This window comes from Mus musculus, chromosome 5, assembly GCF_000001635.26.
Source record: "Mus musculus strain C57BL/6J chromosome 5, GRCm38.p6 C57BL/6J".
Taxonomy (NCBI): Eukaryota; Metazoa; Chordata; class Mammalia; order Rodentia; family Muridae; genus Mus; species Mus musculus.
The window spans coordinates 107,972,288-107,987,424 of record NC_000071.6 but is presented as its reverse complement, the minus strand read 5'-3'; the positions used below and the strand labels follow the sequence as shown (position 1 = coordinate 107,987,424).

The 15,137-nt window shown below is 44.0% G+C and overlaps 1 protein-coding gene across 1 annotated transcript in view; it reads left to right on the top strand.

Moving 5' to 3' along the window:
* The first annotated feature begins 347 nt into the window (after window positions 1–347).
* The window catches only part of Dipk1a (divergent protein kinase domain 1A), a 79,036-nt gene continuing 64,246 nt past the window's right edge, over window positions 348–15,137 (top strand). Inside the window, exon 1 of the mRNA NM_026062.4 lies at window positions 348–476. Coding sequence (NP_080338.1) covers window positions 423–476 — 54 coding nt within the window. The 5' untranslated portion in view covers window positions 348–422. The remainder of the gene's footprint in view (window positions 477–15,137) is intronic.

The window sequence follows — 15,137 nt, the reverse complement described above, 5'->3', positions numbered from 1 at the left end:
GACGGCGGGACTCCGCGCGTGAAGCCGCAAGCCTCACAGTGAAGTGGGCGCTCCACGGAGCCCACGTTTTGCGCACCCCCGTGCTGCTCGCACCCGCCTCGGCCGTACCCCTCCCCCGTCCGCGCCTCCCCTTTAAGCACGGAGGCGCAGGCGGATTTGTGTCGGCGGACGCGAGGCTCGACTCCCCTTTATGGCGGAGCCCCGCGCCCGCGCCTTGACGACCGCCGCGGCTGGCGGTGGGGGTGGGGTTCTGCGCGCGGAGCCGGCCTCCGCTACCCGCCGCCCTCGCCGCAGCGCGGCCCCGGGGAGCGCGCGCCGGGGGCGGGCCGTGGGCGGGCCGGCGGGGCAGGGGCGGGGAGGCCGGCGGGCGGCCGCGCTCGGGTCCGCCTCCGACTGCGGCGCGGCGGGGCGATGTGAGTGCCATGGCGAGGAGTCTCTGCGCGGGGGCCTGGCTGAGGAAACCCCATTACCTCCAGGTAGGCCGGCCGCGGCCCCGCCACGCGCCCTCCGCTCCGCGCCACGCGGGACTCAGCGCCCCGTCCTCCCTCCGTGCGCGCCCCGCCGCCTCCTGCGGACCGGCACCTGGCGGCGCGCCCTCCCAGCCCTGGTCCCGCTCCTCGGGCGCCGCCCCAGCCCTGAGCCCCTCTGAGTCCCGGCCCCGGACGCGCCGCGGTCCCTCCTCTGCGTGCTCTCCCGCTTTCCCCAAGGGCCCCCCCTCGACCTGCCATTCCTGACTCTGTGTCTGGGGTAGGAAAGGGTGGTGTGTCATTCCTCCATGCTCCACAGAATCGTGACCGATTGTCATACCAGTGGTTCCCCAAGTCCCAGCCAGTAGCTGTGCCTCGTGCAGATCCCCTGGGTTTGGTGTTCTCATCACATCTCTGGTTTAAATGGGAGGGAGGAGTAGGCAAGCTCGATCGAGGCGATGCTTTTGCAAAAAGGGGATGGTGACCGTTGTACGGCTCTTCACTCAGCCCGCCAGCAGTGCGAACGCAATTCACAGTCACGTCGTGTGTACTGTTGCCGTGTTAATTTTTCATGATTTTCTGTTCCGCTGTCAGTAGGCTTTAGAACCCTCCTGCTGCTTTGGTGCACTGTTTGGTCACCAGGGGGACCTAGTAGACGTCGTGAGTAGCTGAGCACAAATCCATAGCTCGGATGGAAAAACAACTACAAATCAATGCCTCACACATTGGCAGTATTGTTATATGTCTCTAGAGGACACTGCTTACATTAAAAGGCCTGACGACATGGGACGTGTATTTAGGTCAGTTGTTGGTGTGCTTCTTATGAGTATGGAAAAAAAAGAAAAAGTTGAGGAGAAACCGTTACTGTCCAAATAAATCTTATATTTTAATTTGAAATTTGCAAGTGTAAGTCATTACATCGAAACGAGAGAAACCCAGATTGAGAGACTGACTTGACAACTCATGGTTTTAAGGGTGTAAAACTGAATGTTTGTAGCAGCGCCACCAGAAATAGTTGTGCCTTGAGTACCAGTATTAGAACCTAGTCTAGCATTCCACCCCTCCAGGTTAAAGTATTTGGGCATGTTTAAAATCTTTGAACTTAAACTACTTAGCTTTCTATTATTAATTTTTGGAGTTGGTAGAGCTTTAGGCTTTAGTTTTGGCTTTAAATGTTTTCCACAGATGTGAATGCAATCTTTGGCGCTATAACTGTACAAAGGTTTTCTGATGTGGTTAAGGTTAGAAATTAAGAGTTCTGGATTCAATCCCCGACACCACGCAAACAAAATTAGTTTTACAAATAGTTATGCTTACATTAATGACAAACACTTAGTGTGTTTCTTACTTTTCTGAATTTGCATCGTTATCAATGATGAAATTAGGGTAAGCTTGCTAGTGGGCTAATATTAAGATTATTAATTTTTAAAAATGTTTAAACTATTTAAATACCAGCACTTGGGAATCAGGCCTCTGAGTTTGAGGCCAGCATAGTCTACATAACAAGTTCGAGATTAGTGACGACTACATAGAGAAATTTTGTCTCAAAAAAATTTAAAGGTAAACTTAAGATTTAAAGGACAAGTTCTCATGTGACACAGATTGACTTAGAACTCTCGAGGTAGCTAAGGATAACCTTGAATTTCTGATCCTCTTGCTTTTAAGAGCTTGTGATTGCAAGGGTATGAATGAATGGCACAGTTGAGAGTCCAGTGTTTTCCCCAGGAGCTTCCTCCCATCGAAATCTCCAAATAGGCCAGGGAGTCCCAGGAATCCCCCTGTCTCCACTTAGTCAGGTCTGAGATTGCAAGGATGTGCAAATCTGGACGCCAAGTGCTTGGAGAGCAAGACCTTTACAGACTGAGCTAACTCTGTAGCCGCCTCCTCTTCCTCTTCCTCCTCCTCCTCCCCCTCCTCCTCTTCCTCCTCCTCCTCCTCCTTCTTCTTCTTCATAGATCATGCTTAGCATTAACTTAGTATTAGCTAAATTTGATTTGTCATGGAGAGGGTTTCTTGTGCACTGTCTTTTGGCAAAAGAAAATAAAAAAACTTTAACAGCCTGTGTATGTTAGAACACACACACACACACACACACACACACACACACACACACACTTTTTGAGACCAAGTCCCAGTCTTGCACAGGCTGGCCTTGAATTCCCAATCTTCCTGTTTCTGATCTTCCTGTTTCTACCTCCCTAGTGCAGGGTTTACAAGTGTGCCCAGTATACAGTGCTTCAGGGAAACTAGTTCTTACACTTTGTTTTGAGGGAATACAGATACCCGTTTTGAGGGGGTTTTGTTTTTACTTTTGTGTTCTTTTGAGATAAGGTCTTGCTATGTATTGTGCTGGCTGGCTTGTACTGGATATGTATATAGGTTAACCTCAGACTCATGGTGGACCCTCTGTCATAGCCTCTCAAGTGCTGGGATAACAGGCATGCCCAGCCACACCTGCAGATACCTGATGTCAATAATATTTCTGATAAGGTACATTTGTGTTGTTGGTTTTTCGTGACAGGGTTTTTCTGTAGCTCTGGCTGTCCTGGAACTCACTTTGTAGACCAGGCTGGCATTGAACTCAGAAGTCCACCTGCTTCTGCCTCCCAAGTGCTGGGACTAAAGCACGCGTCACCTCGCCCTCCAGGTACATTTTAAGTTACAGTGAGGCTGTAACCATTCAACAGGTATGGGAGATGCTCTTACCTTGTGGGTAGGGAAACAGCAAGGTAGATTTATTTCCAAGAGGAGGGGAAGATAAATGGCCTGGAAAGTTTTTGAAACCAGTTTTATATCCTTGGCAGTTGTTCTTGTTTGTCTCAACTGGGTGGGGCCAAAGGTCACTTATGTCCTTATTTAGCCCTTAGAGAGTTTAAGTTTCTTTTTCCCTATTTTTTCCTTAGTATTTTTTTCTCTAAATTTTTTTCATACAATATATTTTGATCATATTCCCACCCCACCCCCAGCTTCTCTCGACCTCTCTGTCCACCCAACTTAACGTTCTCTCTCTTTCAAAAAGCCCTCACAAAAACAAAGATTAAAACAAACAAAAATAAGACAAAAAAGCCAAAACAAACTAAACAAGCAAAACAAAATGAAGACATTTTTTATTTTATGTGTATGAATGTTTTGCCTGCCTGTGTATGTGTGACATGTTTATGTGCATGCTGCCTGTGGCGGATAGGAGAGCACACCATATCCACTGAAACTGGAGTTAACATGTGGTTGTGAGCCACTATGAGGATGCTGGGAACTGAACCTGGGTCTTTTTTTCAAGAGCAGTGAGTCCTTATAACCCAGGAGCTATGTCTACCCCCTCCCCCATAATTTAGAGGGGGAAACTTAATAATTTGACTTGCTTGTCAAGGACCTTTCCTCACAGAATTCCCATCAACCCAGATGTCACTGGTAGTTACTGCCACTTCTAGAAAATTAAGCATTTTGAGCTAGTTAAAAATAAAACAATAACTGGGCACACACCTTTAATTCAGCACTCTGGAGGGAGAAGCTGTTGGATCTCTGTGAGTTCAAGGCCAGCCTGGTCTACAAAGAGAGTTCCAGGACAGTCAGAGTGACACAGAGAAGCCCTGTTTGGAAAAACAAAACAAAACAAAACAACAACAACAACAACAAAACCCAGAACAAACAAAATACCAGTAAGTCTCCTCTCCTCCCCACCAAAACTTAGTATTTTGTAATTAATGTAACTATAACCTATAACTGGGATTTGTGAGTACCTAACCGCTATGGTTACCTTATATACTGGCTAGTTTTGTGTCAACTTAACACAAGCTGGAGTTATCACAGAGAAAGGAGCTTCAGTTGGGGAAATGCCTCCATGAGATCCAGCTGCAAGGCATTTTCTCAATTAGTGATCAAGCAGGGAGGTCCCCTTGTGGGTGGTGCCATCTCTGGGCTGGTAGTCTTGGTTCTGTAAGAGAGCAGGCTGAGCAAGCCAGGGGAAGCAAGCCAGTAAGGAACATCCCTCCATGGCCTCTGCATCAGCTCCTGCCTCCTGACCTGCTTGAGTTCCAGTCCTGCCTTCCTTGATGAACAGCAGTATGGAAGTGTAAGCTGAATAAACCCTTTCCTCCCCAACTTGCTTCTTGGTCATGATGTTTGTGCAGGAATAGAAACCCTGACTAAGACACCTTAGTTGATATAACCAAGAGATTCTACTGCTTGTGAAGAAAAGAACTTAGGTGTGGTATCCATATAGTAAAATACAATTTAGCAGTAAAGACTGAAATAGATTAGTTACTTAGAGTTGGGTGGGAAGAAAGAGTGGTTACTAATGGGTAGATTTTGAGAGGAAGGGGATGAGGAGAAGTGCTTGCATGACTGCATATTACCTAACAATCTACTTAAAGGCATGTGTTCTCTAGTACATGGACTACATATAGTTCAGTAAAGCAGCAAGGAGTGAGGGAAGCAGAAAGGGAAGTGATGAGTTGAGCTGACTCTATGGGCATAGACCTTGTTTTCCCCCACCCCTCTTATAGCTCTCACCAATGCCAGCTCTTTGGTGTAGGGAATTCTTGCTTCCAGGGCAGCAATGCAAGCACAGTGTGCAACCTCTCTAAATAAGTTAGCCAAGCTGCATGTACCTGAGTACCAGTTTTCCCATATCAAGGCATCATTCTCAGAGAAAGCTAATGTATGCCAATATCCTTTGCCACTGTTTTGTTGAAAAATAACCCTGGAAATAACACTCTTTGGATGTGCCAAATGTTGTAGCATAGTGAACCGAGTTAAACTCTTGACTTGGCTCATTGCTCTGTCAACCAGCTTAAATAAACAACTCTTAATTACAGTTAGAGCAGGAGTGTCTCAGGACTCTGCATCGAACCTGCAGTGTTTTTTAATAGTGTGTTATCTACAAATTAGGATCCGCTTTTGTTTGGGGTTTACTACAATTGAGGGAGGGTGACAGATGACACACTAGCCCTGTAATTTGTTGGCTTTAGTGTAAAATACCTGCTTTCTTCTATCATTAAACCCTGGAAGAATGAAAGTTAAGACAGTTTGTGGTAATTTCATATGCTTAGATTATACACATTCTCCATTCCAGCCATTCTGATCATACTGTGCAACATAGAAAAAGATTGTACAATTATAATGAAATTTGAGGACTAAGCTATCTTCCTTTGAAGGTTTTCAAGCCTTTTTAGGCAGATCCACCCCCCCCCCCCCAGGGCTTCTCTGTGACGCCTTGGCTGTCCTGCAGCTTTCGCTGTAGACTAGACTGACCTCACAGAGATCTGCCTGCCTCTGCCTCCCAGTACTGGGATTAAAGGCGTGCACCATCACCACAACCCAGTGGTAGCAGTTTTAAATTTTGGGATGTTCTGTCCAAAATAAGTGCTCTGGCATTTTTAATATCTGTTCAGTCAGGGCTGTCATGAATGAATGGATAAACATTTTTGTTCTTAACTCTTTGAGAGAGTCCCCCTATGTAGCCTTGACTGGTCTGGAACTCTCCATATGTATCAGGGTAGCCTTGAACTTGTGGCAGCCCTCCTGCTTCTGGGATTACAGGTATATACCATCACATCTATCAATGGCCTGCTTTAGACTTTGGAACCTACTCAACATTAGACTGTTGGAACTTATTAAACATTTCTTTTGTTGTTTGTATTTTGAGATAGAACTGTATTTTGGCTGTTCTTGGCCTTTCTTCCCTCAGTTCCCAAGTGCTGGTATTATAAGCATGGCACCTATTATTTAAAATTTCTAATACCTGGAATTTTGACTTCTATTAGTACCATTTTCCAAACAGTTTGGTTTTTGTGTGTTTTAATATGGATATTTTGTAGAATTTAGTGCTAGGGAGAGTTTTTGACATATCAGTGGTAGCTGTTACAATGTAGACAAATGCTAGAGTAAAAGTAAGATGGTCTCTGAATGTTGGAGTAGGTGGTTCTGTATTCCTAAAAGGTGGCAGAGGGAAAAACCCATGTCTTGACCTTTGCCTGAAAAGAAATCTCTCGAGCTATAATTAGCTCTCTGAAGTTGTGAGTGTACAGAGAATGTGCATGACTGATACTGCTTTACATTTAAGTGTACGCCTGCAGTCCCAGGATTTAGGAGGCCAAGGAAGATTGAGAATTGTAACCTATCCTGGGCTACCTGGTGTAACATTGTCTCAAAAAAAAGAAAGGAAGAAAGAAAGAAAGAAAGAAAGAAAGAAAGAAAGAAAGGAAGAAAGGAAGAAAGAAAGGAACAAGTGAATCAAAAAGAAAATTTAAACATAGAAGTAGTGTGTAGCTACATTATCATGCTTCTTGAGAACCATAAATGATTAATTTTGTAGCAATTTTTCCAAACTTACAGACTTGAAAACTGCTTTTATGTGCATGGGTATTTTGTGAATGGTACCTGTAGAGGCCAGAAGAGAGCATTGGATCTCCTGAAACTGGAGTTACAAATGGTTGTTAGCTACCAATTGGGTACTGGGAATTTAATTTGGATCTTCTAAAAAAGCAGTCATATTCTTAACTGCTGAGCCATCTTTCTAGCCTTCATAGTACCCTTTTTGTTGTTTGTTTGTTTGTTTTTTTATATAGGATCTCGATATTTAGCTCGGGCTGTTTGAAACTCACTATGTAGACTGATCGTGAATTTACAGAGATCTCCCTGTCTCTGCCTCTGGTGCTGGGATTAAAGGCATATGCCACCACATTCAACAACTTAAATATTTTTAAGTGTACTCTATGCACTTTGAGTGTATCAGACCTATAAAACTTTTTCATCTTGCAAAGTTGAAACTCCACCCATTGAAATTCTCCCTGTTTCCTTCTAGTCTCTGACCCCACCCTAGTCCTTGGTAACCACATCCTATTTTCTGTTTCTATTAGTTTGACTCTCTTAAAATATCTTGTGTAAATAGAACCCTGCAGTATTTCCCACCCGTTACCTCCTCTCCTGTCCTCCCTTCCTCTCCTTTTCTCTTTCTCCTCCAGTTCCTATCCTCCACTTCTTTCCTCCTCTTCTCTCCCTTCTCCTCCTTCCTCTTCCCCTCTCTCCTTTCTTGAAAAACAAAACAAACAAAAATATTAATAGCACCCCCCCATGTTTACTCCCTCTCTCAAGACAGGGTTTCTTCACTGTGTAGCTGTGGCTATCCTGGAGCTCAGTCTGTAGACCAGACTGTCCTCGAACTCAGAGGTCTGCCTGCCTCTGCCTCCAAGTGCTGGGACTAACTATGTTCATTACCACCATCCAGCTTAATGCCTTTTTGTGTTATTAGAATAACTAGTATTTTAGTTAGTATGTAGAGTAATAGGTTCATTGTGACATTTTCATCTTTGTCATGTGTATTATTGTGCTTTGTTCATATCCTTGCCTCCATCACCCATGTCTCCTCTCTCCTCATTTTCCTTTTCTGCCTCTTTTTTTTTTTTTTTTTTTTTTTTTTTTTTTTTTTGGTTTTTTGAGACAGGGTTTCTCTGTGTAGCCCCGGCTGTCCTGGAACTCACTTTGTAGACCAGGCTGGCCTCGAACTCAGAAATCCGCCTGCCTCTGCCTCCCAACTGCTGGGATTAAAGGCGTGTGCCACCACGCCCGGCTCCTTTTCTGCCTCTTAAATAGTGGTATGTGTTTCTATAATCTGAAAATGAGAAAAAAATGTGCAATACTTGATCTTTCCTCTTTTGTTCCCCTCTCCTTCCTTCTAACCCCTTCCTTCCTTTTAATTATATTCACATCTCATGTATATTTAAATATTTAAATCTAGATCTACATATAGAGAGAATGCTTAGTGCTTATCTTCCTGGTTTCTTAGTAAATCTTCATACTATTCTTCATAGTGGTTATACTTTTTCCTCCACATTCCTGCCAGTGGTGTGCAAGGACTCCAGTTCTTTCATACTCTATTTAGCTTTTGCTGTTTTCTGTTTCTGGATTGTCATCTATCTTGAATCTCTTCCCCATTTCTTCTAGGGTTCATCTCTAATTATAGGAGAAAGTGATGTGACCAGATTCTGAAGAGTGCATTTGCTAAATAACACATGAATGCACTGTAGCCTTCTGTTCTGCTGGCCTAGCAGAACAGCCTGCTCTACCGGTACAGAAGCACCCTCCCATCTTGTTCTAGCAACATCTTCCCCAAGGGGCAAATCTGGCTGGGCCTCCCTCCTTTGTACTTGTCCTTCAGTGGACTCGCTTTTTCCCTCCTAGTGGCCTTCCTTTACCTCAGGAGACCTGGTTCTGTGGAGAACATGGCCCTTTGTTCCAGCAGACCTGAGAAACTTGACTTTTCCAAACATACTAGCATGCTACTCAGTCTTCGTGTCTACTCAGTCCTTTCCTCTTTGCTTTAAGTTAGTTTTAATTTTTCTCTTGTAGTGCTGTGGATTGCAGCAGGAGCATGTGCATGCTAGACAAGTGCTCTGCCCCTTAACCGCTTCCCCAGTTCTAGTGTTCCTCTTCGTCCTGTAGAGCGCTTCCTCTGCCAAGTCTTTATATCTGCTTACCTGGTTTATTCTCTCTTATCTTTTAAGTCTCAACTCAAAGAGGAAGTAACCTTTGAACATCCCTCTCTAAGACCTACAGACTCTAAGCAAATGATAGCCAGTATCTCTTACAAGATACTGAAGCATCTTGGGCTTTTTCCTATCTTTTCTCAAAGGTGTGAGCTGCTTGAGAGCTGAAATGTCCATTTCCTCTCTGTCTGCTTTGTCTGGCTCAGGGTAGGTGGCCAATAAATGTTTGTGGGGTACAGTGAATGTGCTTAAACATTTATAGAGATACGGAGGGGTTTTTCTGGGGAAATGGGCCAGGAGTGTTTGCTGTATGTATACCCAGCTGTTGTTGCTGAGATCACACAGGCACCCCCACAGCTGGTTCATGGTATAGAGTCTTGTGGAACTGATTAGATACATTAATCCCTTATGTGAAAGAATGTGTACACAGTAAGTAAAAGCACACAGCTGGTCATATCCTACAAGCCTTAATTGCCTCTTGCCACTTCTATCTGATCTGCTTTACTCCCAAAGCCTGTCTGGTAGCTATACTTCTAACTGCTAATTGCGTCTGTTGCTGTGAAGAGATACCATGACCACAGCAAATCTTATAAAGGAAAACTTTTAATTGGCTCATTATCATCATGGCAGGAAGCATGGAGGCACACAGGCAGACATGAAGCTGGAGAGATAGCTGAGAGTTCTACATCTAGATCAGCAAACAACAGGAAGAGAGGGAGAGAGACAGTGGGTCTGGCTTGAGCATTTGGAACCTGAACGCCTACCCCAGGGACATACTTCCTTTAAAAAGGCTACACCTACTCCAACAACCCCATACCTCCTAGTAATGCTGTTTCCTATGAGCTTGTGGGGGCCATTTATATTCAAACCACCATGCTGGCCTTTGACTCCCGGAGTTTCACCTGAGTCCTCCATGGTCATATAAACAATACACTTGGCTTTAACTTTTCAATACATTTTTATTCAGATATAGTTGTGTGTATATGTGTGTGTGATTGCATATGTGCTATAGCATACACATGAAGGGCCAGCTGTTGCAGGAGTTGTTTTTTTTCTTCCACTTTTTCCATGAAGTAAACATGAGACCTATAGACTGAAGCTTGTAGTTACCACCTGAGGTAGCAGACCTTAGCAGTTCCTCTGTTATTAAGCACACTAGTAGGAGAATTTTTCCCTTCCCAGAGAATACCACATATTTGCCACCTGGAAAGAAAATGTGACATTTGCAAATTGCCTAGGTTTGGTTGCTTTTTGACATATATGTTAGAGAAGAATGGCTAGCTCTAATAAAATGCAAGTTATGTTTGAGAGCATTACGAACTTTCTTCCGTGAGTTTCTTGCTGAATGATTGCCTATGCTCAGCTGTCGATGCAGTTTTTCCCAGTTATCTGCTCCTCAAGTCCATGTGACCTGAGCGAGTTGAAGAGCATCGAGCCACTCAAATAATGAAAAGGACGCTCACCTCCAGAGAAAGAGGAAAGAAAGGTGGAAGTGGGTGTTGATATTGTGTGTCTTAAAAAGGCAAAGCTGCCAGGCGGTGGTGGCACACGCCTTTAATCCCAGCACTTGGGAGGCAGAGGCAGGCAGATTTCTGAGTTCAAGGCCAGCCTGGTCTACAAAGTGAGTTCCAGGACAGCCAGCAGGGCTATACAGAGAAACCCTGACTCAAAAAAACAAAACAAAAACAAAACAAAGCAACAACAAAAAAAGGCAAAGTTGATGGTCCTAGCATCCTGCAATTTATGTCTTGAGACCCAACAGAATCATTGTTTGTTGTGGCCCAAGATAAAAGAAATCTTTAATTTTAGTATTCCCTAAAATGCGATTCCATAAATAGTATTCAGTGCAGACCTAGTTTGTATGCTAAGATTACATTTTTTTTTTCTCTCTCTAGGGTTAAGATAATGACCCTTGGGCTCCCAGGCTTCCAACATTAATAACGACTGGATACTTTTCTTATATACTATAAGTTCTTTATAATCAGGCACTGGCTGTCCTGTTGTAATGTGTTTCCTTTGGGGGGGGGGTGGGGTGGGATGGTTTTTTTTGTTGTTGTTGTTTTTGTTTTTTTTTTTGTTTGTTTTTTTCGAGACAGGGTTTCTCTGTGTAGCCCTGGCTGTCCTAGAGCTCACTTTGTAGACCAGGCTGGCCTCGAACTCAGAAATCCGCCTGCCTCTGCCTCCCTAGTGCTGGGATTAAAGGCGTGCGCCACCACGCCCGGCTTTTTTTTTTTTTTTTTTTTTTCTTTTTAAAAACAAACAAGCATACAAGGTATTACTTTGTTAGCTCAGTCTGGTCTGAAACTCATGAATGTAGCCCAGGCTAGTCTCAAATTCCTTCCTCAGCCTCCTGAGTGAGATTAAAGGACAGCACCACCATATCTGACTTTTCTTTAATTAAAAACAAATGCCTTGCCCTGTGCTGTAGGCCACACTCTGCCCAGCTCACTCTTTCAGTGAACTTAGTAAGTATAATTTTTTTCTAGGTGTTTTCTTTTTCTTTCTTTCTTTTTTGTTTTCTTAAAGATTTATTTATTTTACTTTATGTATATGAGTGTACTGTAGATGGTTGTGAGCCATCATGTGGTAGCTGGGCATTGAATTCAGGCCCCACTCTGGCCCAAAGATTTTATTTATTATTATATCTAAGTACACTGTAGCTGTCTTCAGACACACCAGAAGTGGGTGTCAGATCTCATTACAGGTGGTTGTGAGCCACCATGTGGTTGTGGGATTTGAACTCAGGACCTTTGGAAGAGCAGCCCGTGCTTTTTTTTTTTTTTTTTTTTAAAGATTTATTTATTTAATTATATGTTAAGTACACTGCAGCTGTCTTCAGACACTTTTTTTTTCCTTCTCGCTCTGGCCCCATTGCCTTGCTGTAGCTGTCTTCAGACATCCCAGAAGAGGGTATCAGATCTCATTATAGATGGTTGTGAGCCATCATGTGGTTGCTGGGATTTGAACTCACGACCTTTGGAAGAGCAGTCGGGGCTCTTAACCGCTGAGCCATCTCTCCAGCCCTTCTAGGTGTTTTCTAATAGACTTGATTTTTTTTTTTCCTGGCACAACCTGCCTTTGTCATAGTGCCATTTTCTTTTCTGTACTCTTGGCTATATTTTATGTTTTGAATCCCCCACTTTTAAAAATTAGAACCAATACCCCTCCACTCTCTAGACCCCATGGATTTTCTGGGCTTGCAACACCTCATCTTCTTGGGATTCCTTTTTCCCTCTGGGTTGGACTCACAGTTTTCAGGATCCTGAGTTTTCGTCTATCCTGGTCTATGTTTTCATCTTACTAGGGCGGTAATCCTGAAATGAGCTCTAAAGGAAGCATGTGAGGGAAGTGAACCTTCTGCGTGCTTTCATGTCTAAAACGGAATTTCTTATATTCTACCTCCTATTTATTATTGAGTTGGGTGTAGAATTTGGAGCCAAAAGTAATTTTTTTTTCCTGAAAAATTGAAAACATGGATCCCTGTCTTGGCCAAGGGGCCAGTTTGAGTCTCAGCCCTTTGTATGTGATCTCTTTCTCTTCTTCTTTCTCTTCCTCTTCTTCTCTCTCTTTTCTCTTCTCTTCTCTTCTCTTCTTTTCTTTCTTTTTTTTTTTTAATACTTGTTTTGAAATTCCCTGAGGATTGGTACAGGGTCTATATCAGTTGTATTGGGCTCTACCTGAGCCCTTCGGATAGTTTTTGTTTGTTTTTCTGAGATAGGTCTTACCTTATAGCTTTGGCTGACCTAGAACATATATCAGGCTGGCCTAGAACTCACAGGGATTTGTCTACTTCTGCCTCCCAAGTACTGGGATTGAAGGCATGTGCCACCATGCTTATTATCCCTTTAGGTAGTAAAACTTAGAACTTTCCTACTTCAGCTCCAGGGTATGCTGACTTCTGTTTCCTCTCTCTAGGCCTTTGTCAGATCACCTGTCTCTTGGATTGGTTCCTTGTGTCTCCTGTACTTTATTGTGACCATATTTGTATCATTTTCCATAAATTGTCAAAAAATAACTTGGAGGGTGTCTTAGTTAGTGTTTTACTGCTGTGAACAGACACCATGATCAAGGAAAGTCTTATAAAAACAGCATTTTATCAGGGCTTGGCTTACAGGTTCAGAGGTTCAGTCCATTATCGTCAAGGTGAGAGCATGGCAGTATCCAGGCAGGCATGGCACAGGAGAAGCTGAGAGTTCTATGTCTTCATCCAAAGGCTGCTAGTGGAAGACTGACTCCCAGGCAACTAGGGTGAGGGTCTTAAGCCCACACCCACAGTGACATACCCATTCCAACCAGGTCACACCTATTCCAACAAGGCCACACCTTCAGATGGTGCCACTCCCTGGTCCAAGGATATATAAACCATCACAGCCACTTAATAAGTTTAGTAGGAAAGTGTATGTAGAAAATTATTAGTGCCAGATCTCATTGACATAATAAAGTTACAGCCATAAAATTTGATAACATTTAATAAAATATTTTCAGTACAAATATGTTATTTGCTTTTATCTAAAATTCATAGTTTTACCTATATCAGGCACCTTATAACTTGGCTAGTAATGTGTCATGTATGATTTGACAGGACAGCATATGCCCAATTCTCATGAAAACAGACAGGAAAGAGAGGCTATTTAAGAGAAAACACATACACACACACACACACACACACACACACACACACACACACACACACAGAAGAGGTAGTTTTTACTGGGAGGGTTTTATAGAGACAGGTTGCAGAGAGAACAAGCTAGACACAGGTGAAGGCAGAACCAGTCAGAGAATGAGAAGGAGCCAGAAGATTAGAACAGATTGCCAGAGTTCTTTTGAGGCCAACCATGACGGAGGGGAAAGGGTTAAAGACCACTGTGAGGGAAGCCAGGACTGGAGTCCAAGGGAGAAACCCAAGGGAAGCACTGGGGCAAACAGCCTGGAGGAACAGCCCTTACTGTGTTGCCCTCCTGGCCTGCTCAGCTTCCTTCCTCCACAGTCCAGGCCCAGCTGCTTAGGGGTGACACTGCCCACACAGGCTGCACCCTCATGCATCAGTTAGTGATTAAGAAAATGCTCCACAAATATGCCCCAAGCTAATTTCATGGAGGCAGTTCCACACCTGAGGCTCCCTCTTTCTCAGTATGTCAAGGTGACAGCCACGAACAGCTTCACAAAGGTTCTCAAGAACCCCAGGCTGGCCTTGAACTTGCCATATAGCTGATGACCATGAATCATTTCCTTACATTAAAATTAAAATAAAAAGCTTTTGTATACACATACACACGCACGCCACTATATTCAAGTGAAGGTCAGAGGATGGTTTTCAGGAGTTTTCCTTCTACCACAGGTTCTAGGGGTCAACTCGGGTCGTCAGGCTTGCATGGCGACGCTAGCTATATCCACAGTTAGGCTATGAACTTCTTATCTTGCTTCTACATCTGGAATGCTGGCTAATGAGCCTGTGTCAGCATGTCTGGCTTATGTGACACACTTCATGCATTCTAGGAGTGCTCGACCAACTGAGCTACATTCTCAGCTCTTACTCTTTTTTTGTGGACCTTCCTCTTTGGTATTTTGACTATAGATGTCCCCTCCCTCGCTCCACCACTCCTTTGCCATGCCTCTGCTGAGGACCAAATGTAAGGCTTGCTCGGTAAGTGTTGTGCTGCTGACTGTTCACAGCTTTCGTGGGAGCTGTCAAGAATGCTTCTTTCCCCTTCATCTTTGTTCCCTTCAGCTGCTTCTTCCCTGTGTGTTTTCTTAGCTCTTCTTTTTCACGCCCCTGGATCCCCTGATGTACTTGCTGATCTTTGGTTGTCTATTTCATAAAGGACTGGGTAACTGGTGTGGTCGATTGTTCTGTTTTATCAGTAGCCTCCTGACTGGTGTGGTAGCTGGCTGAGTCCCATCTAGAGCCAGAATGTAGTGGCTGTTGCTTTGCTCTATGGCCTTGGGCCCCTTGTGTCACTGGAGTACTTTCCTGTGGTCTACAGGCACTTTCTGCACCTACACAGACGCTCTGGCCATCTTGGATTCTCCTTTTCTTCAGATATCCAGTTTTTCTTTTTTCCTTCTTGATTTTTTTTTTTCTGGCCCCGCTCCTTCTTGAGTTTTGGAGAGAGTTTTCACACTGCAGCCCAGAATGACCTGGTATTCACAGTGTAGCCCAGGCTGATCTCAACCTCCCAGAAAC